We start from the raw sequence: 27,740 nt of genomic DNA on the forward strand, positions 1-27,740 counted from the left end.
TGTTTCCACAAGTGTCCCCCAAAGTTCCTTGGATCCAAAGGTAAGCATTCTTTTCATTAATATCAGCAGAACTAGACGTGGTTGGGCTTTGTGGGGAGCAGGGAGGTATCTCAGATTCCAGAGCTCTCATCCCTTGGGGGAAATGCAAGCTTCGCCACCTCTAATTTTTTCCCCCGACAAATAAAACAGAGCCATGACCTCAGCAAGGTCACAATATGAGTCAGTGACAGGCGCTGGAAATAGAACACAGGCATTCTGAGTCCTCACCTGCGCCGCTCACCAATTCACCCACTCACCCCTCCCCAGGAAGGGAGTCTCTTATCCTTGACAGCCAACACTACAGGTAACAAACATTGCAGGTAACAGAGAGGAAGCTTGGGAGATTCCGCTTGTCAGCTCTGTTTCCGTATGTATTCTCAGAGTCAGCACACCTTGTAATTCCTATTCAACAGGCTCAAAGCAGGAGTGTGGCAAATACCCAAGGTATCCCTATGATTTAAAAACCTGATGTCATGCCTTCCCCAACCCCCACCCCAGCGGAATCCTCACTCCTCTCTGTGTTCTCTGAGCTACAGAGCACGTCATGTCTCACTCTCCATCCTTGTCCAATTCCCCATGAGGTTGGGCCTTGGGAAGCTATGTGCAAGGCGGTACCCAGGAAACCCCACCCTGCGATGCCCGGTTGCTGTAAGCAAGAAAAATTCAATAATAAGAATATCCCCCTTTGGTCACCAGACTGACATTTATATTAGCCAAAATCCTATGCCTCGAGTTATAAACAAGATGCTGCCAGTATTTTATGTGTAGAAGTTGAAGTGCAAATACCAGGTTTGAATGATAAGAGTATGGCTGGTGTTTGGTGACGTCATTTGCGTTACTGGCAGGTTTCACCTCTGAGCAGCACCTGGCTGACCCGGCCAGGGAGCGTGACGACCTCCCATGGGCCCCAGGAAAGGAGACACGCTCTAGCCCTTGACTTGGGGCAGCCTGCCTCGACGGAACAGGCTCCCTGCTCCACGGACACAGCTGTGTCTTTGTCACCAGCCTGTTAACTGGCTGAACCCAAGCAACTCCAACTCTGTGTTCCAGTCGTACGGCCGCTGCCCTTTTTAGCTACCACCGCTAGGGGGCACCACCTGCTGCCTGCACTGCTCAAAACTGAGCGCTTCTCTCAACGCAGTTTACTCTCTGGAGCAAGCCTGGACCCACGTTTTAGAAGAAAAACTCCCGCCTCTGGTTTCGCCTCTGACAGCAGGAAATGAATCTTCCACCAGCGTAAATGGGAGCCAGGATGGTGGTAGCCGTTGGGCACATGGGTTTGAAATTAGACAGATCTTGGGCAAGTTACTTAACTTTTCTAAGCCTCAGTTTTGCCATCTAGGAAATGGGATAATACTAATGTCTACTTCACTGGGTTGTTATGAGGATGAAATGAGGTGTCTGTCAAGGGCTTAGCAGTGAAACTGACACGTAGTGGAAACACAATAAATGGTAACTGCATGATGATCTGTTTATCCACATGGAGCAAATAAAGGTTTCATGTAGATGGATATTCTTCAGATAAAGAACTTACGTGTTTATTTCTCTGGAATATACTAACTAGTGATGCCCTAACATTTTAGGGTCAGTTGTAGTAACTCTCCCTGCCCTGAACCACTCTCTGCTCCAAGTGTAGCCCATTTGAGACAGACACACACCCCTACACCCCCGAGCCCTCCCCAGCTCTGGCTGACTCTGTGATCACAGTTTTAGGGGAGCGGCTTCCCTCCCTCTGGCCTGCTGGCTTGGTTGGTCTGAGCATGGGCAGGCTAATGAGACGGAGGACACAGGGTCAGTCCCTCAGCCTGGCACAAGGAGACATCTGTTCTCTGCTCACGACCGGGGCTCCTAATGCTGGCCGGCCATCCAGAAAATGTGTGACCTTGAGTAGGGTTGAAGAAGGGTGGAGAGAGTTTCGCCCTGTCCCAGGAGGAGAAAAACAAGAATCCAAAGTGCCATCCTCCTATAGGTAGGAGTTGCAAGCCCTGGGAAGCCGGGGAGTCATCCCCAGTTCCTCGTTACGTGACCCTCTCTGGATCCACTGGCAAACCCCCTTGGCTCTGCTTCTTTGCATCTCCACCACTACCTCCTGAGCCCAAACCGGCATCATCTTTTACAGCAGCCCCTGGCTGGCCAGCTGGCTCCCACTCTTGCCCATCCCCCACCCACACAATATTTAAGGAAGCCAAAGTGACCCTTTGAAAATACACATCAGATCAAGTCACCTCCCTTCTTAGACACCTCCAGTGACTTCCTGTGAGTGGCAGGCAGCCTTCTAAGATGACCCCCAATGATCCCCACCGCCAGCTATTCCTTGAGTGGAGATAGGACCTATGACTTGCTTCTAACAAATAGAATATGGCAGAGGCAATGCAGCTCAGTTCTGTGTTCAGGTTCTGTCTTGCTGGCAGACTATGTGATCTCCCTGAACAATTTGTCTCCTGCACAATTTGATGAGGAAAGCTATTCTGTTGGAGAGACCCTCATGGTGAGGGTTGGGGGTGCTCAGATCGACAGCCCCCTGAGAAGCTGAATCCTGCCAACAACCACCAGAGCTTGAAGTGGGGCCTTCCCCAGTTGAACCCAGACAGACTACAGCCCAGCCTATACCTTGACTGCGACCTGTGACACTCCCTGAAGGAGAGGACCCAGAGAAAGCCTGCCCAGACTCCTGAAACAGTGAGCTTTGAAATGTGTTTTGTATGAAACTGCTAAAAAAGGGTAATTTGTTACACGGCAATAGCTAACTGATACACTAAAGGAGCTTGGAACAAGAGCCCACCAGATCCTGCATGACCTGGCTCCATGTTCCTTCCCCTAACCCCCTGATTTGGGACCCCTCTTCTCTTGGTTCACCACACTCTAGGCTTTTCATACACCTAATTCCTCATGTTTGTTTCCACCACCAGACCTTTGCCCTTTGCTGTGCCCTCCACTGGCAGTGCTTCCTTCCCAGCTCCTGGCATGGTTGGTGCCATTTGGTCATTTGGGTGTTCTCAGCCCAAATGTCACCTCCCCAAACTGGCATTCACTCCTATCTTTCTCCAGTCACTCTCCCTTGTCTCCCTAAGTTGCTTCCCTTCTTTTCCTGGCTTCAACATGTTTATTACCCCCTGGCATTACCCAGCTTGCTGGTTTGATTACTTATTCACACGACCTTCCACCACTAAAATGGAACATTTATAAGGGCCAATCTTTTTATCTTTTCTTTTCTTTTTGTTTATTTATGTATTTATTTTATTTATTTAGATAGGTTCTTACTCTATCACCCAGACTGAAGTGCAGTGGGGCAGTCATGGCTCACTGCAGTCCCAACCTCCCAGGCTCAAGAGATCCTCCCACCTCAGCCTTCCAAGTAGCTGGTACTACAGGCACATGCTATCACACCTGGCTAGTGTTTGTTTGTTTTTTTTTTTTTACTTTTTGTAGAGATGGGGGTCTCACTATGTTGCCCAGGCTGGTCTCAAACTCCTGGGCTCAAGTTATCCTCCTGCCTCAGTCTCCCAAAGTACTGAGATTACAGATGTGAACCACTGTGCCAGATCAGGCTCAATGCTTCATCCCAGTTCCTAGAATCAGCCCCAGAACACTCAAGAATTGATTAATTAACTAATTGTCACCTGTAAATGATGCCTGTCAACTAGGCTACCAGTTTCTCAGCAGCATCTCACCTAGAGAAGCTCATTCATCGTTTCTGGTAGAGCAAGGAACTTCATCCCTCCAAAGACGGCCTTGGTTTCTTTCCCCTGGAAGGAACGAGATTTGCATGGGGAACACAAAGCACTCCAACTGTACCCCTGAAGTAGCCTGGGAGTTTGGGGCTCCCCCAAACACATATCTAGTTCCTCTTCATCAAAAGCATGCGGCACCCCATCAATGATGTCATCACGTCCACCTTTGCGCCTTTATGCATACCCTCTTCCTGGCTTGCCTCTCACCATGTTCCCAGTTTGCTTAAGGAAATTTGGCCTCCTCCAGGAAGTCCTTCTAGAATTACCCTGAACAATTCCCTGGTCCCCTTTATTCTCCATTCCAGGAGAATAAGTGCTATGCTAGGTATGGAGCACAGAGAGGGCACAGGTGTAGCCTCATGCTCAAGGAGCTCAGGGCTCAAGAGGCAGCCACAAGAAGAAATAACCACTGTTTTATTAGAGTTGGGACTTAGGTTTTGGTCTCTAAAACTCGAATTCATATAGTGTTATTAAGTATATCAAAATAGAAGCTGTACATTTGGGTAGTGTCAGAGCTAAAAACATTGGCCCTTGAGCCAGTTAGCCCGTATTCAGATCCCGGTTCCATCCTTTCTGAGCTGCTGTTCTTCTGCAAGTGAAGTCATCACCATAAACCTTTCATCTGCAAAACGGGGACTCACCGTATCTACCTCACAGGGTTATTGTGAAGATTCAATGAGATAATAGACAAATTAGCATTTGGCATAGCACCTGTGGGATTCTCAATACCTAGTACCATCTGAAGGTGGGAACATTCTCATCCATTTGGATACCTCCAGCAAAAAAACTTCTCTTGCCTTCTTAATATTCCAAAGGAAGGCATTCAACTGGGTCCCCAGGAGACAAAGATAGAGTAGACAGCCTCAGTTCTCAGGTGACTCACAACCTCCTTGAAGAGACAGGCCACACACAGCAAGGACTTGTTCTGTACAGTAACTGCCAAACAAGTACTGTGGGTTAATAAATGTCACAGGCATTTGGAGGAGTCAGGGATGTCTGGGCCAGGATGATTGGAGAAAGCCACATCTTGACATAGCAGACCGTATTTTCCGAATCAGATCTCGGAGCATACGGCCATGCAGCTTCATGCTTCTCTACCCCGACACACAGGGTTCCCTGCCAGTCCACTTGGCAGGCCCCTGCTCACTCTCAAAAATGCCTTGCATTCCTCCGTAAGGCCTTGACCTTTCCAGGTACAGCCAAATTGCTTCCTCCCTTGTATCTTTCCTCCGTTGTGTTACTGTCCCTTGTATGCAGTGTGGTATCTATTGATAACATATTTCTGTCCTTTCCTGGATTATTACTCGGCTGTAGTATGAGAAAGAACAGGTCCTCCTGAACAAAGACTATGTCTTCTCCGTGTTTATATCCGGGAACCCAGCATAGGACACCACACAGGGCAGGTGCTCAAGGCATCTTTGCCAAATGAATGAATGAGCGCATGCGTGACAAGCAAATGCTTCTGCCATGTGGAATGATCGGTAGACAAAGCATTTGAGGTCAGGATTGCCTTGGAAGGCTCTGGAGGCGCAGGTCTCTGTGATGCTGCTGCTGTGATGATCTGTTTAACCCCACAAATACCGCAGAAGGTGGCCTCGGGACATCCCCTCCTTGCTCATGATCTCCCCTCCTGATAATAACGATGGTGACCTGAGCACTGTCACAGCCATATGCAACACTGCAGAGACCCCTCCCACCCATACTCTCAAGTGAGCCTCAGAGCAGCTGTGTCGGGGGCTGGTCGGCCCGCATCTTTGTGCCCATTTTACAAAAACCGCTAGTGAGTGGCTGGTTACTCACCCTTTGGCAGCTGAGTAGCCCTAAGGATACCTGACATTTCAAACCCAAAGGCAAGTTTCCTGTACTCCTTTTGCTGCCCTTGGGGCCTACCACATAGGGTTATCTAATGATGGGAGGTTATTAGGGGGCTGTTGATCACATGGACTGACTGATTAGAGGTAGGGCCTCAGAGCCTGGAATTTTACATTTTATTTTGGATCAATAAAAATTTGACAGCTGAAACACTGCTCAGCAAACATATCTGATTGCTGAGCAGTATTTCCGCTGTCATGACTGGCTGCTGAGCGGTATTTCCGCTGTCATGACTGGCTGCTGAGCGATATTTCCGCTGTCATGCTGGCTGCTGAGCGGTATTTCCGCTGTCATGACTGGCTGCTGAGCGATATTTCCGCTGTCATGCTGGCTGCTGAGCAGTATTTCCGCTGTCATGACTGGCTGCTGAGCGGTATTTCCGCTGTCACGACTGGCTGCTGAGCGATATTTCCGCTGTCATGACTGGCTGCTGAGCGGTATTTCCGCTGTCATGACTGGCTGCTGAGCGGTATTTCTGCTGTCATGACTGGCCTCCCCTGCCCTCCCCTGGCCCATCCTGCAGACGTGAGCACACACTCACGTGCACGCACCTCCCTCCTTCCAGGTAAGTCTTGCTGAGACAGCAGAATAGAAAATGGCATAATCCAAAGGTAGAATGGTATAAAGCCACCAGAATTCCCTCTAGTACCTGCGGAGGCACACACACAAGGCTGTTTTATATAAATTTGTGTGCAATTTGCATACATTTGCATATGCTCCCAAAGCTATCTCATTGAGTTCTTGAAACAAGTGACAGGTAAAGCCACTCCACCTACACCAGCCAATGGCAGAAGAAGAGACACATTTGCCATACAGGCAGCCATGGCTTCTTCTACCCTTTAAGTTATTCTAAATTAGCATAAAATCACTGTTAAGTATTGATATTACTGAAGATCCCAAAGGCTGGAGAAAACATGACATGGATGCAATCATAAGAATAGTGCTGCCAGGCATGGGGGGCACCTGTAATTCCAGCACTTTGGGAGGCCGAGGCAGGCGGATCATGAGGTCAAGAGATTGAGACCATCCTGGCTAACATAGTGAAACCCCCTCTCTACTAAAAATGCAAAAAAAAAAAAAAAATTATCCAGGAGTGGTGGTAGGTGCTTGTGGTCCCAGCTGCTTGGGAGGCTGAGGCAGGAGAATCTCTTGAACCCAGGAGGCGGAGGTTGCAGTGAGTCAAGATCGCACCACTTCACTCCAGCCTGGGTGACAGAGCGAGACTCCGTCTCAAAGTAATAATAATAATAATAGTGATAATAATAATCTCTAGTACTGAGCACATATATGTCAGGCATTTCTCTATGAGCTTTAAATATATTATCTTAATCTCCTCAATAATCCAAAGGGTAGATCCAATTTTTACCATTTTACTGGTGAGGAAGCTGAGATCCACAGGGTTGAGGCCACATGGCTTGTCAGTGATTCAAACACAAGAATTCTGACTCCATTCATTTATGTGCCAATATTAGTTTAAGCACTTACTATGAGCCAGATATTATTCTAGGCACTAGAAACACGGCAATGAAGGAAAAAGACCGAGTCTCAGTTGTCACAAAGCATTAATATGTGTAAGTTAGGGTAAGGTTGGGTAGGAACAAAGAGAACCCAAAATTTATTAAAGAGCAAAGAAGTGAATTTCTTTTTTTTCTTCTTTTTTTTTTTTTTTTTTGAGACAAAGTCTCACTCCATGGCCCAGGCTGGAATGCAGTGGCACCATCTCAGCTCACTGCAACCTCCACCTTCCATGCTCAAGCGATTCTCCTGCCTCAGTCTCCTGAGTAGCTGGGATTACAGGTGAGCACCACCATGCCTGGCTACTTTTTGTATTTTTTGTAGATACAGGCTTTTGCCATGTTGGCCAGGCTGGTCTCGAGCTCCTGACCTCAAGTGATCTGCCTGCCTTGGCCTCCTAAAGTGCTGTGATAACAGGCATGAGCCCCAGCACCCGGCCTGAATTTCTTTCTTGAGTAGTAATTCAAGTTGTATGTCCCAGACTGATGGACAATCTTGCTCTAGCCACATGGTCATGTGGAAAACCCTGATCCCTTGCACATCATTGCTCTTCTAAGCACCTAGGACACTGTCTTCACCGGCTTAAGTGAGACTGGGCTGCCGCCACATCCTTGTGTAGCCACGGGAAGGTGGGAAGGAATTCGGAGAGGCCACACCTACCATGCCGAAGCCCGGGTCTGGGAGGGGCAGCCATTGTTTCTGTTTCCTTTATGTAGGTGAGAACCTAGGCCTGTGGACCCATCCTACTTTAAAAGGGGTTTAGTCAAGAGCCAAGGAAAAAGGGAGAATGGGTTTGGGTGGGCAACCAGCAGCCTTTGCCATGAAATGACATTCACAAGGCAAATACATTTGTTAGATGATGTCACAGAGCAATAAAGGCAACGAAGATAAAGCAGAGGAAAGGCTGGAGAGGGATGGGGTCACATTTTTAGACACAGTCATCAGCTCTTAGTCACTGTCCCTAACTGACCCCCGATTCCACCCATGCTCACGGTGACAATGAGGAAGGCTTAGGAGAGCCTCAAGCACTTCCTGAACCAAATAAGGTCAACTTATGTCCAGCCGAGTAGTCAGGTACCCTGGCCAAGCAAGAGTTTATTAGACTAGACTTGACCTTCATAGAGTCTCTCATGCCTTTTGTCAAGGAATTTTTATTTATTAGTAATTTTATTTTCATTAAAAAAAAAAAACTTTCAGGGTAGCTAAGGGAAGGTATTGTCATCTCCCTTTGATGAAAGGAGAACTTGAGGCTTGAAAATGTTCAGTTAAAAAACAAACTATTAGGCCGGACGCGGTGGCTCACGCCTGTAATCCCAGCACTTTGGGAGGCCAAAGCGGGTGGATCACGAGGTCAGGAGTTCAAGACCAGCCTGACCAATATGGTGAACCTCAGTTTCTACTAAAAATACAAAAAATTAGCTGGGTGTGGTGGTGGGCGCCTGTAGTCCCAGCTACTCGGGAGACTGAGGCAGGAGAATGGCGTGAACCCAGGAGACAGAGGTTGCAGTGAGCCGAGATCACACCACTGCACTCCAGCCTGGGCTACAGAGTGAGACTCTGCCTCAAAATATATATATATATATATATATATATATTGAGCTCCTATATTTGTATCCCAAGGCTCCAGTGCCTCGGGATACAAAGGCAAATGGGATGTGGTTCCCTAGACAAGTTGACGAGTAGTGTGGTATGCAGACATAGAAGCAAGTAATTTTTCAAAATATACAATGATGAAAGTATGTACAAAATACAGCAGTACAGAGGAGGAAAGGAATAATAATTCTACTTGGGTGAGAAGGATCGAGAGAGGGTATTATAGTAGAGGTGATGGCTGACCAGGGTTTTGAAGGATGAATAGGAGTTCTCTAAGCAGATGGGGAATCTGTTCTAGGTAAGGAAAATATGTTCCAGAGAGGGAAAACTGCATATATAAAAGCATAAAGGTCTAACAAGGTGAAATGCTTCATGAATTTGGCTATGAACATTTGAGAAAGGCTCACTAAACCTTTACAATGGGTGCTAGAAAATAACCCAGGTCTCCCAATTCCTTTTTTGTTGTTGTTGTTGAGTTGGAGTTTGCTCTTGTTGCCCAGGTGGAGTGCAATGGCGCGATCTTGGCTCACTGCAACCTCCACCTCCTGGATCCAAGCAATTCTCATGCCTCAGCCTCCCGAGTAGCTGGGATTACAGGCATGCACCACCATGCCTGGCTAATTTTGTATTTTTAGTAGAGATGGAGTTTCTCCATGTTGGTCAGGCTGGTCTCGAACTCCTGACCTCAGGTGATCTGCCCGCCTCGGCCTCCCAAAGTGCTGGGATGACAGACGTGAACCACCGCACCCAGCAGGTCTCCCAATTCCTAGTCCATACTAGTTTTCGACCTTCTTTTTTTTTTTTTTTTTCTTTTTAAGACAGAGTCTGGCTGTGTCACCCAGGCCAGAGTGCAGTGGCGTGATCTTGGCTCACTGCAACCTCCGCCTCCTGGGTTCACGCCATTCTCCTGCCTCAGTCTCCCGAGTAGCTGGGACTACAGGCGCCCACCACCACACCCAGCTAATTTTTTGTATTTTTAGTAGAGACAGGGTTTCACCGTCTTAGCCAGGATTGTCTCAATCTCCTGACCTCATGATCTGCCGGCCTCAGCCTCCCAAAGTACTGAGATTACAGGTGTGAGCCACCGCGCCTGGCCTAAGTTTTTGACCTTTTTTTGCAGCCATCCCAGGGTCTGATGAAAAAAATCCCTGGCTATGCACAAGCATTTTACACTTAACCTTTGCCAAAGGGCCAAGAAGCAGTGTGTACAAGCATTTTAAAAGCTGTGATCTCGTTCACCCAACGATGCCTACGAAGTGCTTTCTTTTTTTTTCTTTTCTTTTTTTTTTTTTTTGAGATGGAGTCTCGCTTTGTCACCCAGACTGGAATGCAGTGGCACGATCTCGGCTCACTGCAACCTCTGTCTCCCAGGCGTGTGGATCACGAGGTCAAGAGATCGAGACCATCCTGGCCAACATGGTGAAACTCCGTCTCTACCAAAAATACAAAAATTAGCCGGACATGGTTGTGTGTGCCTGTAGTCTCAGCTACTCAGGAGGCTGAGGCAGGAGAATCGCTTGAACCCGGGAGGCAGAGGTTGCAGTGAGCTGAGATCATGCTACTACAACCTCTGCCTCCCGGGTTCAAGCGATTCTCCTGCCTCAGCCTCCTGAGTAGCTGGGACTACAGGTACATGCCACCAAACCCAGCTAATTTTTTGTATTTCTAGTAAAGATGGGGTTTCACCATGTTGGCCAGGATGGTCTTGATCTCTTGACCTCGTGATCCACCTGCTTCAGCCTCCCAAAGTGCTGGGATTACAGGTGTGAGCCACCGCACTCAGCCAGCAATCCTATTGGTTTATGTTATTTATGGCCGGGTGTGGTGGCTCACACCTGTAAGTGATCCCAGCACTTTGGGAGGCCAAGGTGGGAGAATCAGTGGAGCCCAGGAGTTCGAGATCAGCCTGGACAATATGGTGAACCCCCGTCTCTACTAAAAATACAAAAATTAGCCAGGCATGGTGGCGCACTCCTTTAGCCCTAGCTACTTGGGAGCTTGGGAGACTGAGGTGGGAGGATCACTTCAGCCTGGGGAGGTCCGGGCTATAATGAGCTGTGATCATTCCAACTGTATTCTAGCCTGGATGACACAGTGAGACCCCATCTCAAAATTTAAAAATAAAAAAGGAAATGTTGTTTTAGAAGACTATTTAGTGATATAAAAAGTCATACAACTAAGTGAAAACGGTTTACAAAACCTTACATGGGGTATAGTTCTAATCTCATTTTATAGACACACACAGAAAGAAAATAGAATAAATATTAACCAAGCGTATCTCTAAGTGGAACCTGATAATCCAGAAAAAGATATTCAAACCAAAGGAAAAACTTCTCCTGACTCAGCTTCACCCTTAAAGTGAGTCCAAACACTGATCAAAGATTTCAGTGTCCAGATGTGCCCTCATGAGGACGGGGTCTTTCTACCTTCATCTCTGGCCACCCTGTCTCCTGCTCACCTCTGTGCCTTCACTGTGCTGTGATTCTAACCCCCTCTTGCCTGCCTGGGATAGAACAGAACAGGAAAGGTCAGAAAAGGTGCGTGGGGTGAGACTTCAGGGCGTGTGGAGAGTGAGAGGGTTGGAGCCTGGGAACAGCTGTGCAGAATTAAGCAAATTGGAGAGAAGAGAACCAGGGAGAGAGGAGAGAGAAACTGAATGTGCCTAACCCGACCTCTTTTCTCTTCCTTAGGAGGCTTGTTCTCCTCCCACCTGGGGGTTTGCAAAGGTGGCTCCACCTTAGCAGTGGGGAGGCCCACGCTGGCCCCACTCTGCCTATACCCGGGCAGGTACATCTGTGTGTTTCCATTGCAGAATATGCGCTTACTTTCAGATTTAAATAACTTCTTCTCCATTGTCACCTATCTGTGTTCCCGTAGTGCTTGGTACTGACCTCTAATGCGCCTCTAGCCTCGCTGAACTATACAGATTTGTTTATGTGTCCGTCGCCTGCACAAAATCGTGAGCCCTGTCAGGGCAGACTGCAGAGACTGTGACTCGCTCTTCTCATCAGACCCTGTCCCAGCACCTGGCCCAGACCTGTTTTTGTTGTCATCGTCGTTGTTGTTGTTGTTGTTTGAGACAGAGTCTCGCTTTGTCGCCAGGCTGGAGTGCAGTGGTGTAATCTCAGCTCACTGCAAACTCCACCTCCCGGTTTCAAGTGATTCTCCTACCTCAGCCTCCAGAGCAGCTAGGATTACAGACACAAACCACCATGCCGGGCTAATTTTTGTATTTTTAGTAGAGATGGGGTTTCACTGTGTTGGCCAGGATGGTCTCAAACTCCTGACCTCAGGTGATCCACCCGCCTTGGCCTCCAAAGTGCTGGAATTATAGGAATGAACAATCACACCCGGCCTGTTGTTTTAATATTTTGGATAATCCAATTATAAGCCAGGAATACAGGCAAAGAATCTCTATGGTGTCAAATTCAAAGAAATGTCATCGCCATCTTGTAACCTAAAGTAGCTAAAATATAAATTCAATCTTTGCTGGCACTTCTTGAATAACATTAAGGAGTCTCCGAGTAATAAGCCTCAGCAACTCTTCAAAAATCTCTCCTCTCTCTCTCGCTCTCTCTCTCTTTCTCTCTGGTTCCCTTCTCTCCAGTTTCCTTAAATCTGCACAGCTGTTTCCAGGCTCCACGTCCCTCACTCCACGCTGTCTGAAGTCTAAGCCCACTCACCTTTTCTGTTCTTTCCTGTCCTGTTTTGTGACTTTCTTTACTCATTGTCCCAATTTGGTATCTCAAAAGCCCAGAAACCAGGCTAGAAAAGGCAGAAGTCAGGCTGGGCATGGTGGCTCCTGCCTGTAATCCCAGCACTTTGGGAGGCCGAGGCGGGTGGATCAACTGAGGTTGGGAGTTCAAGACCAACCTGACCAACATGGAGAAACCCTGTCTCTATTAAAAATACAAAATTAGCTGGGCGTGGTGGCGCACACCTGTAATCCCAGCTACTCGGGAGGCTGAGGCAGGAGAATCGCTTGAACCCGGGAGGCAGAGGTTGTTGTGGTGAGCCGAGATCGCACCATTACACTACAGCCCGGGCCACAAGAGTGAAACTCCATCTCAAAAAAAAAAAAAAGAAAAGGCAGAAGCCCAAAGGAGGTGAAGGAGAAGGCAAAGCCACAATCACTGCTCAGCCCTGGGGCTGCAGGCATGAAAGGGGACTTGTTTCTCTGTAGTTCCTGTTTATGAGATTGCACGTCGTGCTGTGCTGAGTTAGACAGAAATACAAGGCTCATTTAGAAACAGGTTGTGCAACCCGCTCCCCCCAACCCCCCCACCAAGGCCATGCCAGCCAAAACCCCCAAAGAGCTGATGTTTCTGTTGGGGGTGATGTTTCCTGCTAGTGAGGGAGCTGCTCTTGGCCTTGGCACCCATTCCTCCTGTGGGAAAAAGGGTAGCTTGGAGAAACTGAACGTGCCTAGCCCGGCCCCTCCTCTCTCTGTTCCTTTTGGGGCTTATTCTCTCATCTGGGGGTTTACAGAGGCAGCTCCACCTTAGGAGTGGGGAGGCCCACGCTGGCCCCACTCTGCCTATACCTGGGCAGGTACAGCTGTCTGTTTCCATTGCAGAATGTATACCCACTTTCAGATTTCAATGATATCGTTTTCACGGTCAGCTTTCTTGGTAATAAAAAGAATGCTTCAGTCCTCTGTCCGCTAACAGTTCTGTTATTTCTCCATTGATCTGAGCCCTGGTAGGGACGAGGGATGGTATTAATCAGGTCTCCCCAGCACCTCCCTGCTCGTGCCTCCCTCCCTCTACCTGTCTACCAGTTACCAGGAAGCCTGATGCGTGCAGCCTACGCTTTCTTACTTTCTTTTCTAGCTATGCAGTTGTTACTAACAGCTGTAACTGTTCCTCCCTGAAGCGACCCTCTTCATCTCCGGGCATCGCGATTATTAGAAACTTGTAAGGGCAGACGGGGCGCGGTGGCTCACACCTGTAATCCCAGCACTCTGGGAGGCCGAGGCGGGCGGATCACGAGGTCAGGAGATTGAGACCATCCTGGCCAACACGGTGAAACTCCGTCCTCTACCAAAAAATACAAAAAAAAAAAAAAAAATAGCTGGAGTTGGTGGAGGGAGACTGTAATCCCAGCTACTCCAGAGGCTGAGGCAGGAGAATCACTAAACCCCAGGGGGCAGAGGTTGCAGTGAGCCGAGATGGTGCCACTGCACTCCAGCCTGAGCCACAGAGGAAGACTCTGTCTTGAAAACAAAAAAGAAAATACCCTGCAGAGTGCTCCTCTGGGTGGAGAGAATGAATTTGTTTCCACTGGCAGATGGAGATAAATGGAACCTACATGCCAGTTGCCCTTACTCTCTATGCTGCCAACATTTTGTTTCTGGGTCCTGAAAATAATTTATGAAAATTATTGTTGGAATATTCTAAATTATCGTAAGTGCTGGGACTACAGGTGTGAGCCACCTCGTTCAGCCAATTTATGATAGTTCTAATGGGGTTGTTGCATTTGAGGAAAACTTTGATAGACATTACCCATTTTTTAAGTTGGACCCCATCATGCCTGGAAATGTGTTGTAACTAGCCATGCACTTTTAAATGTTTCCTGATTCTCCTGAAAAAAAAAAGTATATTATATGTATACATAAATAAGTATCAGTTTTTTGCTGATGTAGAGGATGTATGCAATAATTTATAAGTAATAATAAATTATACAATATTCTTTATTGCATAAAGAATAAATCCCATATAGCCAACCGATTCGCACCGAATATTCTTACTAATTTTTTACTGAACTCTTGATCTGTAGTCAGCCTATGGTTGCTATTAAACCAGGTCGTGTCAAAATTGGACTAGAAATCGCTGCTTGATCGCTAACTGATTCAGCAAGGAAGATGCTTACATCATTGACTACTAAGGACAATTCCAGCATGAACATTGATTAGTCTCTTCATGTGCATTCGTTGAGTGAAATAAACAAAGATACATGTGAGAACCTCGTTAAGAATACAAACAATTTCTTTGCTAAATTAGGTAACAGTTTTCAAATACTAGAATATTTCCTCAATTGTTTTGCTAATCACAATGTAACAGTTACGGATACAACACACTTTTCAGTTTAACCTGCATTATTAATATTTTCTCCATCTGTTTCTTTTCTTTTTTTTTGAGACAGAGTCTTACTCTGTGGCCCAGGAGGAAGTGTGGCAGTGCGATCTTGGCTCACTGCAACCTCTGCCTCCCAGGCTCAAGCGATTCTCATGCCTCAGCCTCCTGAGTAGCTGGGATTACAGGCATGTGCCGCCACACCTGGCTAATTTTTGTATTTTTAGTAAAAACAGGGTTTCACTATGTTCGCCAGGCTAGTCTCGAACTCCTGACCTCAAGTGATCTACACACTTCAGCCTCCCAAAGTGCTGGGATTACAGGCGTGAGCCACTGGGCCTGGCCATATTTTCTCCATCCCTTTCTTAACTGCACATGGTTTTTTAAAAAACAATGTGTTCAGTCCTGATATGTAGTGCTTTCCAATTGCTGTGGTGTAAATACTCCCACCACAGCTGGTTTCAAGCTGCCAAGATGCTGTCACTGAACATGGAGCTGGGAATAGATGTGGATTTTTATTTTGCTCTTTCTATTCTATTCTATTCTATTCATAGAATTTCTACCATACAGATACACAGATATCAATAATCACAAAAGCACAGACAATACTAAAAGTAGTAAAATGATTAGGACAAGATGGGTTTTGAGTATATGTTACCTTTTCTATTTTTTTCCATTCTAATCATTCCTTTTTTTTTTTGAGATGGAGTGTTTCTGTCACCCAGACTAGAGTGCATTGGTGTGATCTCAGCTCACTGCAACCTCTGCCTCCAGGGTTCAAGTGATTCTCCTGCCTCAGCCTCCCGAGTAGCTGGGATTACAGATGCATGCCACCACGCCCAGCTAATTTTTGTATTTTTAGTAGAGACAGGGTTTCACCATGTTGGCCAGGCTGGTCTCAATCAAACTCCTGACCTCGAGTGATCCACCCACCTCAGCCTCCCAAAGTGCTGGGATTATAGGTGTGAGCCACCATGCCTGGCCCCATTCTAATCATTTTATTGTGTACAATTCAGTATTGTTAAATATATTCACAGTGTTGTACAACCATCACCACTATTTAGTTCCAGAACTTTTTCATCATCCCAAACAGAAACTGCCTACTCAGTAAGCAGTCATTCCCAATCCCCTTTCCTCTGGCAACCACTAAGCTGATTTCTGTCTCTATCAATTTGCTTATTCTAAATACTTTGTATAAATAGAATTATATAATATGTGACCTTTTGTGTCTGTCTTTTTTCACTGAGCATAATGTTTCCGAAGTTCATCCGTATTATAGTATGTATCACTGCTTCATTTCTTTTGATTTAGAGATAGGGTCTTGCTCTGTTGCCCAGGCTGGAGTGCAATGGCATGATAGTGGCTCACTGCAGCCTCAGCAACCTCCTGGCCTCAAGCAATCCTTTCTCCTCAGCATAGGTAGCTGAGACTATAGGTATACACCACCATGCCCAACTTATTTTTTTCTTTAATTTTCTGTAGAGACAGGATCTTGCTATGTTGTCCAGGCTGGTCTTGAACTCCAGGCTGGTCTTGAACTCCAGGCTGGTCTTAAACTCAAGCGATCCTCCTGCCTTGGCCTCCGAAAGTGCTGGGATTATAGTCCTAAGCCACAGTGCCTGACCCCAGTACTTCATTTCTTTTTATAGCTGAATAATATTCCATTGTATGGATAGACCACATTTTGTTTATCCATCTGTTGCTGGCCGTTTGAGTTGTTTCCACCTTTTGGCTGTTGTAAATAGTGCTGCTATGAACATCCATGATTACTTTCCTTTTTAATATAATTCACTTAGTTGTAAGTTTATATAATTGAATTTTTAATAATAGCTGTGTTTATCAACCACCTTGCAAAATTCCTGGACATCTAATGATTGACTTGTAGGAGGGGCAGGAGTTGACCCCAGCACACCGATGGTTGTCACCATCTGTACAGCTCTGGGCAGATGACAAAGCCCAGAATTATGAGTCAGCAGGTCGGCATTCTGGGGCCAGTGCAGCGTCTAACTCGCTTGTCATTTTGAGCACATCACTCACCGCTCTTGTCTTCTGTCTCGTTTCTAAAATAAGGCTGTTGGGCTCAATGATGCCTAAGGTTCCTCCCTAGGGGATCTTCTATCTAATAAGTGGCCGGGTTAGGTCAACAAATGAAATAAGCCCACAGTTACTTACCACCCAGCAGGTCAGAGAATGGTACACTCACTGTTCCTCTGAAGTTGAGCGTTGTTGGTTCCATCTCCAAGACATATTTCCATTGTCATCTCACGACGCTTGCTGTCTTCTCTTCTCAACACTTTTCCTGTCTTCCCCTGCTCCCCCAATTCTTTGGCTATAAATGCTCACTTTTCTTTGTACTGGGAATTAAGCCAATCTTTCTCCACTACTGCAAAACCCCATCACAGCAATCCCTATACCTGTCTTGATAGTCCGGAGTAAAGCCTGCCTCACCGCTTTAACAATTGTCATGAATGATTTTCTTTAACAGACCCCATCCTATGTCCAGGTGATGGGCTCAGACATGAACACATGTCCTAGCAGTTTACGGGTGAGACCTTTGATGAACAAGGTAGAGCAGGCCTTGGTGGGGACTAAGTGGCAGAAGGGAAATAAGTGGGGCATGGCAAGCCTGAAATCACCCAAGAAAAGGAATAGATTAAGCAAAATGAGCAAGTTATGTGTGTGAAGAACCACGTCAGTCTGTAAGCATTTATTGAGCACCTCCTGTGTGCACACAGAGCCCTTAATCAGCCCTGGACCAAGTATTGGGAGGAAAGGAAGGTAATGGAAGGTACAATTCTTTTAGTCGTCGTCGTCGTTTTGAGACGGAGTCTCGCTCTGTCGTCCAGGCTGGAGTGCAGTGGCGCTGCCCTGGCTCACTGCAACCTCCACTTCTCGGGTTCAAGTGATTCTCCTGCCTCAGGCGCGTGCCACCACACCTGGCTAATTTTTGTATTTTAGCAGAGGTGGGGTTTTCGCCATGTTGGCCAGGCTGGTCTCGAACTCCTGACCTCAGGTGATCTGCCCACCTTGGCCTCCCAAAGTACTGGGATTACAGGCATGAGCCACCACGCCCGGCTGGCAGGTACAATTCTGAGGACCCCAGGGCTCAGTCCCACAAGACTGTCCCCACTGCAGAGGCCGGTTCCATGGGTGTGAGTTCTCGGTTCCAACAGTCCAACTGTAATCCGGACATGGTTGGCTCATCAGGGAAATGCTGTTAATCATCTCTGGGTTTAAAGGGAAGCACTTAGAGCCACTCAAATCAGATTGGAGACACTGAATTTGGAAACTGTCCAGTGTCTAACAGGAGGCTAGCCGTCTGATTCCTTAGGGAGCGAATGACCTCAGCAGAGGGTGGATTTGATCGCAGGAAAGGATGAGAGGAGGTGAGGGGGAATGCCTCATTGGAAGTGACACCTAATTACCAGTTTCCCATCCTGTTTTCAGGCCCTGCAAAATAGAGTCCTTCTGGGTATCTGGTCTACCCTTCACCTGCAAATGCAAGACATACATACCAACAGGGTAAATCAGGGCTGTTTCCTCAGCTTAATCACGAGCTCCTGTAAGGGCAGAAAATGACTCTCGCGTTGTGACGCTCCATTTCCCACTCCTGCTTAGTTATTCGGGAGCTGTTGATGGGTGACACTTGCCTCAGAATTGCGGTGACTTTCAATACCCCTAAGTGCAGAATTTAAGGAGGAAGGCCTCTGCACAGAATGATAATCATATTGGGGTGGGGGGGGATTGCTGCCTGGAAAACAGGTATATATCTTAGATGAGAAAACACCTTACTGAGACTCTCAGAAAAGAACTTGTGAGGGGATAGTTTTTGCTCAAACATACCCATTGTCCGATGATGAAGGAATGGATGAGCAGAAAGGGAAGGAGGTGACTTCTCATCTCATCTGGGATATACATGCCCTCGCTTCAGGGATGAGAGGTGTTCCTGGAAAGGTAACTGCAAATTGGAATTTTTATAGCCCGAACCACCTTTTCCATTACTTTCCCTGCAAAAATGAGTCCTCGGAATATTCTTAGGCTCTAGGATGTAATAAAACCGCAGCTAAGGCTCTAGCACATTTTTTCACGTTATCGCTTTTTAGCTGAAACTGACCGTTTTCTTATATTAAAAAAATCACATTCCGAAAAACATGACATAAACTAGCTGGGGTTATGTCTCCGTGTGGTACAATCATTTCAGTGTCAACAACCGTTTACTGGAGAGCCTGTAAGTTTGGGGCACCTGGCTAAGCATTTTCACACAGTATCTCATTTGGCTGCCACCCCAATTCTGTGAGCTAGATATTACCTCCTTTTTGGGAGAGGTAATAATAAAGTTTAGGAAAATTGAGGAAGGGATCCCTGTTCACGAAGCAGCAGTGGCAGAGCTGGAATTGAAACTCAGGTTTGAGCAAGTGTGGGCCTGGATACTTCACCTCTACCACAGCTGCCTAATTTAAAGTGTTAAAATAAGAAACGCAAACAACAATAACCCCAACAGTAACAACCTCAGCGATGATCTGAGATAGGACGTGGCCCCAGTTTCTAACAGGTTGCTCTCTCAAGGATCCTTTAAGAGGGTAAGGAAACCAGCTTTTGCCGTTCAGACCTCAGGTCCAAACTCTTTCTGAAATCTGCTGCCCGACATAACAGCTTGGGCAAGACTGAATGGGTGATAAGACAAGGACCCAACCACTCAAAGCCAATCTGGAAAGGACCAGGAGGAGTGTACATCTCTAGCACACATGTGAAGAGTGAAAGAGCTCAGCTGCTGAAACTCCTGAAGGCCTGAGGGGTCCAGGAAGCCCAAGCTAGCACATCCAGCAATTGACTCTCACATGTGCTTTGCTTTGCTTTCTTTCTTTTTTTTTTTTTTTTTTTTGAGATGGAGTTTCACTCTTGTAGCCCAGGCTGGAGTGCAATGGCACGATCTTGGCTCACCGCAACCTCCACCTCCTGGATTCAAGCGATTCTCCTGCCTCAGCCTCCTGAGTAGCTGGAATTACAGGCACCTGTCACCACACCCAGCTAATTTTTGTATTTTTAGTAGAGACAGGGTTTCTTCATGTTGGCCAGGCTGATCTCAAATTCCTGACCTCAGGTGATCTGCCGGCCTCAGCCTCCCAAAGTGCTGGGATTACAGGCGTGCACCACCACGCCTGGCTAATTTTGTATTTTTAGCAAAGATGGGGTTTCTCCATGTTGGTCAGGCTGGTCTCGAACTCCCGACCTCAGGTGATCTGCTCGCCTCGGCCTCCCAAAGTGCTGGGATTACAGGTATGAGCTACTGTGCCCAGCCCCAAATTTGCTTTTCTAAGGATGCCAATACTCCTTAGCTGTGTGGTGGTCAGCCTCTAAGATGGCCTCCAATGGTACCCCCTCCTGGAATTCACACCTGTGTGGAATCCCCTCCCACACTGTGCTAGGGTGTTTCCCATGACCAACAGCATATGGTATGCCAATTCTGATATTAGTTTACAAAAAGACTGGAACTTCCAGCTTGGCTTCTCTCTCTCTGTCTCTCAAGTCTCTCTGGGGAAAGTCAACTGCCATGTGGTGAAGACAGTAAGTCTGTGAGGATGCCCACCTAACAAAGAACTGTGGTCTCCTGTCAACAGTCAACAAGAAACTGAGGCCTCCTCCAAAAGCCACATGAGTGAGCTTGGAAGCTAATTCTCCAGTCCCAGAAAACTGCAGCCCCTTCTTTTTTTTTTTTTATTTGAGACGGACTCTTGCTCTGTTGCCCAGGTTAGAGTGCAGTGGCGTGATCTTGGCTCACTGCAAGCTCTGCCTCCCGGGTTCACACCATTCTCCCACCTCAGCCTCCCAAGTAGCTGGGACTACAGGCACCCGCCACCACACCCAGCTAATTTTTTGTATTTTTAGTAGAGACGGGGTTTCACCGTGTTAGCCAGGATGGTCTCGATCTCCTGACCTCGTGATCCGCCCGTCTTGGCCTCCCAAAGTGCTGGGATTACAGGCGTGAGCCACCGCGCCTGGCCAACTGCAGCCACTTCTGATGTCCTGAACATATTCTCTGGAGAGATCTGGAACCAGAACTATCCAGTGAAGCTCCTACCAGACAGTGGCATGATCTCGGCTCACTGCAACCTCCACCTTCCAGGTACCTCAGCCTCCTGAGTAGCTGGGATTACAGGTGCCCACCACCACACCCGGCTAACTTTCGTATTTTTAATAGAGATGGGTTTTCACCATGTTGGCCAGGCTGGTCTCAAACTCCTGACCTCAGGTGATACACCTGCCTTGGCCTCCCAAAGTGCTGGGATTACAGGCGTGAGCTAGCACGCCCAGCCAATCCCGGATTCTTGACTCACAAAACCTACGAGATCATAAAAGTTTGTGATTTCAAGCTGCTAAACTCTAGTTTCCTTTGTTCTACAGCAATAGCTAATAAAAGTTTGAGCAAACCATTTTCTTTTCTATTGTTGGCATTGAGCCCTTTCTGGCCAGGTGGTGCCCATCCTTGATAATTTCCCTCCTACTTCCAGTTGATATTACCCTCTCAGCCCCTTTATTTTGAATGACCTCATTAAGGCAAGGAATCTTTTTTTTTTTTTTTTTTGAGACGGAGTCTCGCTCTGTCGCCCAGGCTGGAGTGCAGTGGCCGGATCTCAGCTCACTGCAAGGTCCGCCTCCTGGGTTTACGCCATTCTCCTGCCTCAGCCTGCCAAGTAGCTGGGACTACAGGCGCCTGCCACCTCGCCCGGCTACTTTTTGTATTTTTTAGTAGAGACGGGGTTTCACCGTATTAGCCAGGATGGTCTCGATCTCCTGACCTCGTGATCTGCCCGTCTCGGCCTCCCAAAGTGCTGGGATTACAGGCTTGAACCACCGTGCCCGGCCAAGGCAAGGAATCTTAACTGAGGACCACTGCATACAGTAAGCGTGCAATTAGCCATTGCGTGACTGCAGGAGATAGTAGTTTCCACGAGTGGTGCCCCCTGGAGGTGTACGGTATATAACCTGCACAGTTCTATGTGGCAGTCCAGCCAGCAATATACCTGAAAAAGTGTCCAACGCCAGGTTTTCCTGCTGGACACAGCAAATGGGGCAATTCCTCCAAAGATCACAGACAAGAGAGGTAGTGGAAGGTGGTTAGTTTTCACAGGGGCTGGCTGACCCGTCGTGAGGTTGCAGGCAAAGCCCATGAGTTTGGGTCATTTTCTTTCTTCCCGACTCAGGAAAGAACCTGCAGGGCATGATGGGGTGGTGGTGGATGAGCCTGGACCCTGGAGTTGGACCCATGGTCCAACTGTCTGTGTATTCACCGGGTGACTCCTCACATAAGTTCGCACTCAGGAAGCCATGGAATCTAGGAATCTAGCCCTCAGATTCCTCAGCTGTCAAATGGGAATCATAATAACGCCCCCAGAGAGTGGCTGAAGGACACGGTAAGCTCACACACATATTATACCGACGTCAGTGTCTGACAGTGAAACAACAGATGAGGTCTTGCTATATTACCCAGGCTGGTCTTGAACTCCTGGCCTCAAGTGATCCTCCCACCCAAGCCTCCCAAAGGGCTGGGATTATAAGTGTAAGGCACTGTGCCCACCCCAACAGCAATTTTTATTCTGTTTCATTTCCCCACAAAGCGAACCTCACACTCTGCTTATTCCAGAGTGGAGGATCATTAAGGATTTCTTGAATGAATTAAATAAGAGGCTCCATCTCTCCAAGAGGGAGACAGTCCTATCTTCTAGTCCTGGGTAAATCAACAACCAACAACAACAATCCTAATAAGAAAGGCACATCCTTAACTGAACAGTACAAAGCATACAGTACCATTTGAGCCATTTGCCCTCACAAGCCTTCAGTCATTTTTTTTTAGACTGGAGAAATTTCAGAAGAAACTTCATCCGTTAGCAAAACACAGGCACAGAGGCAGCAGCTGTGCGGTTCCGGATGTCCTTCAAGGGCTCTGCTGCAGGATAACTCTAACCTGAAGATGCACAGGCAAACATTGAGTCAATAACTCAAGCCTGACTTAACTTGCATCAAGCTGCCGAGCGCGCAGAAGCTATAAACAGCCCTGCCTGGATGGACAGCCCTTCCTTTGTCGCCGGGATTGGGTCTGAGAGGCTCCCAGTTGGAGAGAAAATGCCAGCCTGTTTCTTCTCTGGCTTAAGGACACAGTCAGATCAACCGCTGACGTCAGAGGAGAATTCCCTCCCCCCAGTTATCCGGCCCAAAAGGTCATGCCAGGTAATGGGACACAGAGCAGAGCAATGCTGGCGTGGTCCAGGGGAGCTGCCTTGCCTGGGCCTGCACTCTAAGGCTGAGCAAAGATTTTAAAAGAAGAGAAAACAGGGCCGGGCGCGGTGGCTCAAGCCTGTAATCCCAGCACTTTGGGAGGCCGAGACGGGCGGATCATGAGGTCAGGAGTTCGAGACCATCCTGGCTAACACGGTGAAACCCCGTCTCTACTAAAAAATACAAAAAAAACACTAGCTGGGCGAGGTGGCGGGCGCCTGTAGTCCCAGCTACTCGGGAGGCTGAGGCAGGAGAATGGTGTAAACCCGGGAGGCGGAGCTTGCAGTGAGCTGAGATCCGGCCAGTGCACTCCAGCCTGGGCGAGAGAGCAAGACTCCGTCTCAAAAAAAAAAAAGAAGAGAAAACAGCCTGACTCTATTATCCATTCGTGGAAAAAGAAGCTCAGATCAAAGATAAACAAAACCCACCAACCAAACAGTAGTCAAAAAGGCTGAGCATGGTAGCTCAAGCCTGTAATCCCAGCGCTTTGGGAGGCTGAGGTGGGGGGATTGCTTGAGGACAGAAGTTCGAGACCAGACCAGGTAACCTAGCAAGAGCTCCATCTCTACAAAAAAATTAAAAATTTGCCTCGTGAGGTGGTGTGCACCTGTAGTCCCAGCTACTCAGGAGGCTGAGGCAGGAAGATCACCTGAGCCCAGGCAGTTGAGGTTGCGGTGAGCCATGATCGCTCTGCTGCACTCCAGCCTGGGTGACAGAGTGAAAGAAACTGCCGGGCGCGGTGGCTCAAGCCTGTAATCCCAGCACTTTGGGAGGCCGAGATGGGTGGATCACGAGGTCAGGAGATCGAGACCATCCTGGCTAACACGATGAAACCCCGTCTCTACTAAAAAATACAAAAAACTAGCCGGGCGATGTGGTGGACGCCTGTAGTCCCAGCTACTCGGGAGGCTGAGGCAGGAGAATGGCGTGAACCCGGCAGGCGGAGCTTGCAGTGAGCTGAGATCCGGCCACTGCACTCCAGCCTGGGCAACAGAGCGAGACTCCGTCTCAAAAAAAAAAAAAAAAAAAAAAAAGAAACTGTCTCAAAAAACAAAAACAAAAACAAAATCACCCTGACCTTCCTCCTCCCGAGTCTCTGAGGCTGGTGCTAACTGATCTGTAGGTGGACGGTGGGCGATTGTTCTAGCGATGGCTCTGGGCCTCCTGGAAGGAAATCCTGCTGAGTGACCCACAGGGAGAAACACAATGATCCTGCACTGCAAGTGAAGAGGGTCCTACTACAGACCAATGAAATGACTGCTGACTGCACTCAGAGAGGGCAGCTACTCCATAGGGCGCAAACAGAAAGCCCATCGGCCCCTTGACCACTCCTTTCTGAGCCCCCAGGCCTCCCCTGCCCCATCGGACCCACCACCCACCCTCCTCCCAAGGCCTCTCCTCTTCATGCCACTCACGGGCACCAGGTGCTGATGGGGCCGCCGGCTCTGGGTTCTGAGTCGGGGACATCACTGCAAGCAGGTAGGTATGAAACAGGGCAGACTGCTAGCAGACAGGGAGAGAGCTGAAGGATGGGGTCACTTTGGGTGGGATGGTGACGTGAGGAGAAGAAAGTGGTTCTGGGATGGAGGGAGAGCAGTGGGGCTCCTTCAGACAGATGACCAGGGAAGGCCCTTCGGAGGAGGTGACATGTGAGCAGAGAAGACCTGGCTGACTGAGGGAGCCGGGCCCACAAAAAGTAGCACGTTCTAGGTAGAGGCAGGGCTCGCTACCCATTAACAGGGCCCAACGCAAAACTAAATGTGAGGCCCCACTCAAAAATTATGAGGAATTTCAGGATGGCGAGGCAGAGTGTTCAGGGTCCATGCCCGAGAGGCAGGCCCTGGTAGAAGGAACCATAAGTCCTGTAGCCCTAAGCCTTGGAAAGTTCCAGAATTCGAAAGGAGGCCAGCGTGTTCTGGAAGGCAGAAGGCATGAGAGGCTGTCAGAGGGCTGTGCAGGAGATATCTGTGGGGCACACTGTAGTAGCCCCTGAGACCGGTAAGCTGGGAAACCACTGGGGGAGCTTTGCATGAGGGATGGGCTTGATAGAATTAATTTTTTTCTTATTTATTTATTTTTTACAAAAGAGAAGGGGTCTTGCTATGTTGGCCAGGTTGGTCTTCAACTCTTGGCCTCAAGCAGTCCTCATGCCTTGGCCTCCCAAAGTGCTAGGATTACAGATGTGAGCCGCTGCACCTGGCCAGGATTAATTTTTATTGTTTTTTTTTTTTTTTTTCCCTGAGACACAGTCTTGCTCTGGCTGTGTGCAGAAAGAGCCGGGCTGAAGTTCAGTGGCGCGATCTTGGCTCACTGCAACCTCCACCTCCCAGGTTCAAGCAATTCTCCTGCCTCAGCCTCCCAAGTAGCTGAGAGTAGCACGCACCACCATGCCCAGCTAATTTTCGTATTTTTAGTAGAGACAGGGTTTCACCATGTTGGCCAGGATGGTCTCGATTTCTTGACCTCGTGATCCGCCTGCCTCGGACTCCCAAAGTGCTGGGATTATAGGCGTGAGCCACCATGCCCGGCCCAGAATTAATATTTTTTAAGGAACCCAGCTAGCTGCTGGGTGAGGCTGGTGTGGAGTGGGGGTCTGAGGAGAAGCAGGGAGTCAGACTAGAAGGCCGGGAGGATGGTGGCTCAGGCCCAGCGATGACCTAAATTGCCCAGGGCCAGCTCCTGACAGCCGGCTGAGTGTCGTGGCTCATGACCCCGCCTCTGTCTGAAGTTTCCACTCCCCTGGCACCGTTAGGACACTCACTTGCACCATCAGGTCCATCCTTCAACCCTACTTCAGTGACACCTGGCCTCACTCCTACCTATGCCCCCACTGGCACCCACCTCCCCAGCTGCCTCTGGGAAGTCCTTAGCATTCCTGGTGTCCCCACAGAGTGCCCGGCTCGTCTCGACACTGAGCAGCCTGGTATGTGCTCGAAAACTTGCTGCCCAGTGAGTGAATGCATTTATTACTTCATATTAGAGGAAACAGGGCTCTGCTCCAACCAGGCAAATCTCAACCTAGGCCCTGACCTGAAAAAGAAGAATTCTATTTCCAAATGCCCAGCGCATTTCCCTCTCATTAGATTTAAAAAAAAAAAAAAAGTCAAAAAAGAAAGAGAAGAAGCTGGCCTCCGAGGCTGTGGCACTCAAATTGCAGCCTTTGACTATTGTTTACGCTATATTTGTCCTGTCTCCAGGCATCATGCTGGGGGACAGAAAGGAAAATGCCAAACCATTTCTTCCTGGCCTGGCACCTATGGCGGAATGTTACCCTGCTGCCGTCTCGTGGCCAGGACAGTCACTGCAAATGTCCCAGAGTGATCATTTCCAGAGACTGCAGGAAGAACAGACTGGTTTTGATGGCAAACGATTTAGCCAGGAGAGGTCCAGGCTGAGGACCTCTTGGGCTGGTGGCCTCCAGTAACCTGGGCTGTTATTTATCCTGGGTGGTCTTACAGTCCTAGAATTGCCAACTGCATGCACAGTCCCTGGATGACAGCTCCCCTGAACAGACGACTTGCAGCCCTGGCTGAGGCCAGAAACACTGAGCCTTTACAAATCTTTTTATGGTTCCTCCACAGGACTGTTTTATTTACCTGCTGTGCAGATGAGGCCTAAGAAAAACCCAGACCAAACGTATAATTTGGAGCTAAGTACATGATGGATGCCCAGAGATGTAAAATTAGCCGAGTAAACTTAATACTGGGGCATTATGCTTGCTTTCCAGCGCCTGAATGTCTGTTAGGGACGCATCACTTGGGAACAGCTCTTGATAAAATAAGCAGACTCTATTCTCCCTGGAAATTAAAAAAAAAAAAAAAGATCCACTCTGACGGGGACCAGTTGTCTCAGATGTCCTCCAACCAAGTCAGGGAGGAGAGCTTATTGTCTGTGCACACTCACGTCCAATGTATGGGATCATTTGGTGGTTTGCACAAATGAAACTGAGATTGGGGGTGATTTTCAAAACGTAACTATGTATTCACTATTTTATTTTGTTGTTGTTGAGATGGAGTTTCACTCTTGTCGCCCAGGCTAGAGTGAGATGGCATGATCTCAGCTCACTGCAACCTTCGCCTCCTGGGTTCAAGCGATTCTCCTGCCTCAGCCTCGGGATTACAGGCGCCCGCCACCACGCCCAACTAATTTTTGTATTTTTAGTAGAGACAGGGTTTCGCCATGTTGGTCAGGCTGGTCTTGAACTCCAGACCTCAGGGGATCCGCCCACCTCGGCCTTCCAAAGTGCTGGGATTACAGGCGTGAGCCATGACACCCGGCCTTCACTATTTTATAAGCACATCCCGCTTAGCTTGCACAACCAGAGATCCCCACCTTCCGGAAGGATGAATGATAGGTGGGGTGGGGTGGGGTGATGAAGGGGTGTGTCCCCCAGCACCTTCTGTGAGTTCATGATAGGAGACTGCAGAAATTCATGTTAATAGCTCACACGTGAGGGAACTTTCACCCTTACATTTTTTACACGCGTTATTTCATTTGATCCTTACAACAATTTCATGAGGTAGGTATTATCACCTCCATTCGCTAAATGGAGAGCCTGAGGCTTAGAGTGCTGACATGGCTTGCCTATGATCAGGCGGGAGGAAGTGACTGCAGAGGATTCCAACTGCAGGACGGATAATCA

At 48.1% G+C, this 27,740-nt stretch overlaps 1 protein-coding gene across 1 annotated transcript in view; it reads left to right on the forward strand.

Annotated features, from left to right (window-relative positions):
- Positions 1–5,903: 5,903 nt before the first annotated feature.
- LOC112623133 overlaps positions 5,904–27,740 on the forward strand; it is a 31,715-nt gene continuing 9,878 nt past the window's right edge. Inside the window, exons 1-3 of the mRNA XM_025383379.1 lie at positions 5,904–6,015; positions 11,441–11,633; positions 13,583–13,666. Of these exons, the coding sequence (XP_025239164.1) occupies positions 5,904–6,015; positions 11,441–11,633; positions 13,583–13,666 (389 nt within the window). The remainder of the gene's footprint in view (positions 6,016–11,440; positions 11,634–13,582; positions 13,667–27,740) is intronic.

The sequence above is a fragment of the Theropithecus gelada genome, chromosome 1 (assembly GCF_003255815.1).
Source record: "Theropithecus gelada isolate Dixy chromosome 1, Tgel_1.0, whole genome shotgun sequence".
Lineage (NCBI taxonomy): Eukaryota > Metazoa > Chordata > Mammalia > Primates > Cercopithecidae > Theropithecus > Theropithecus gelada.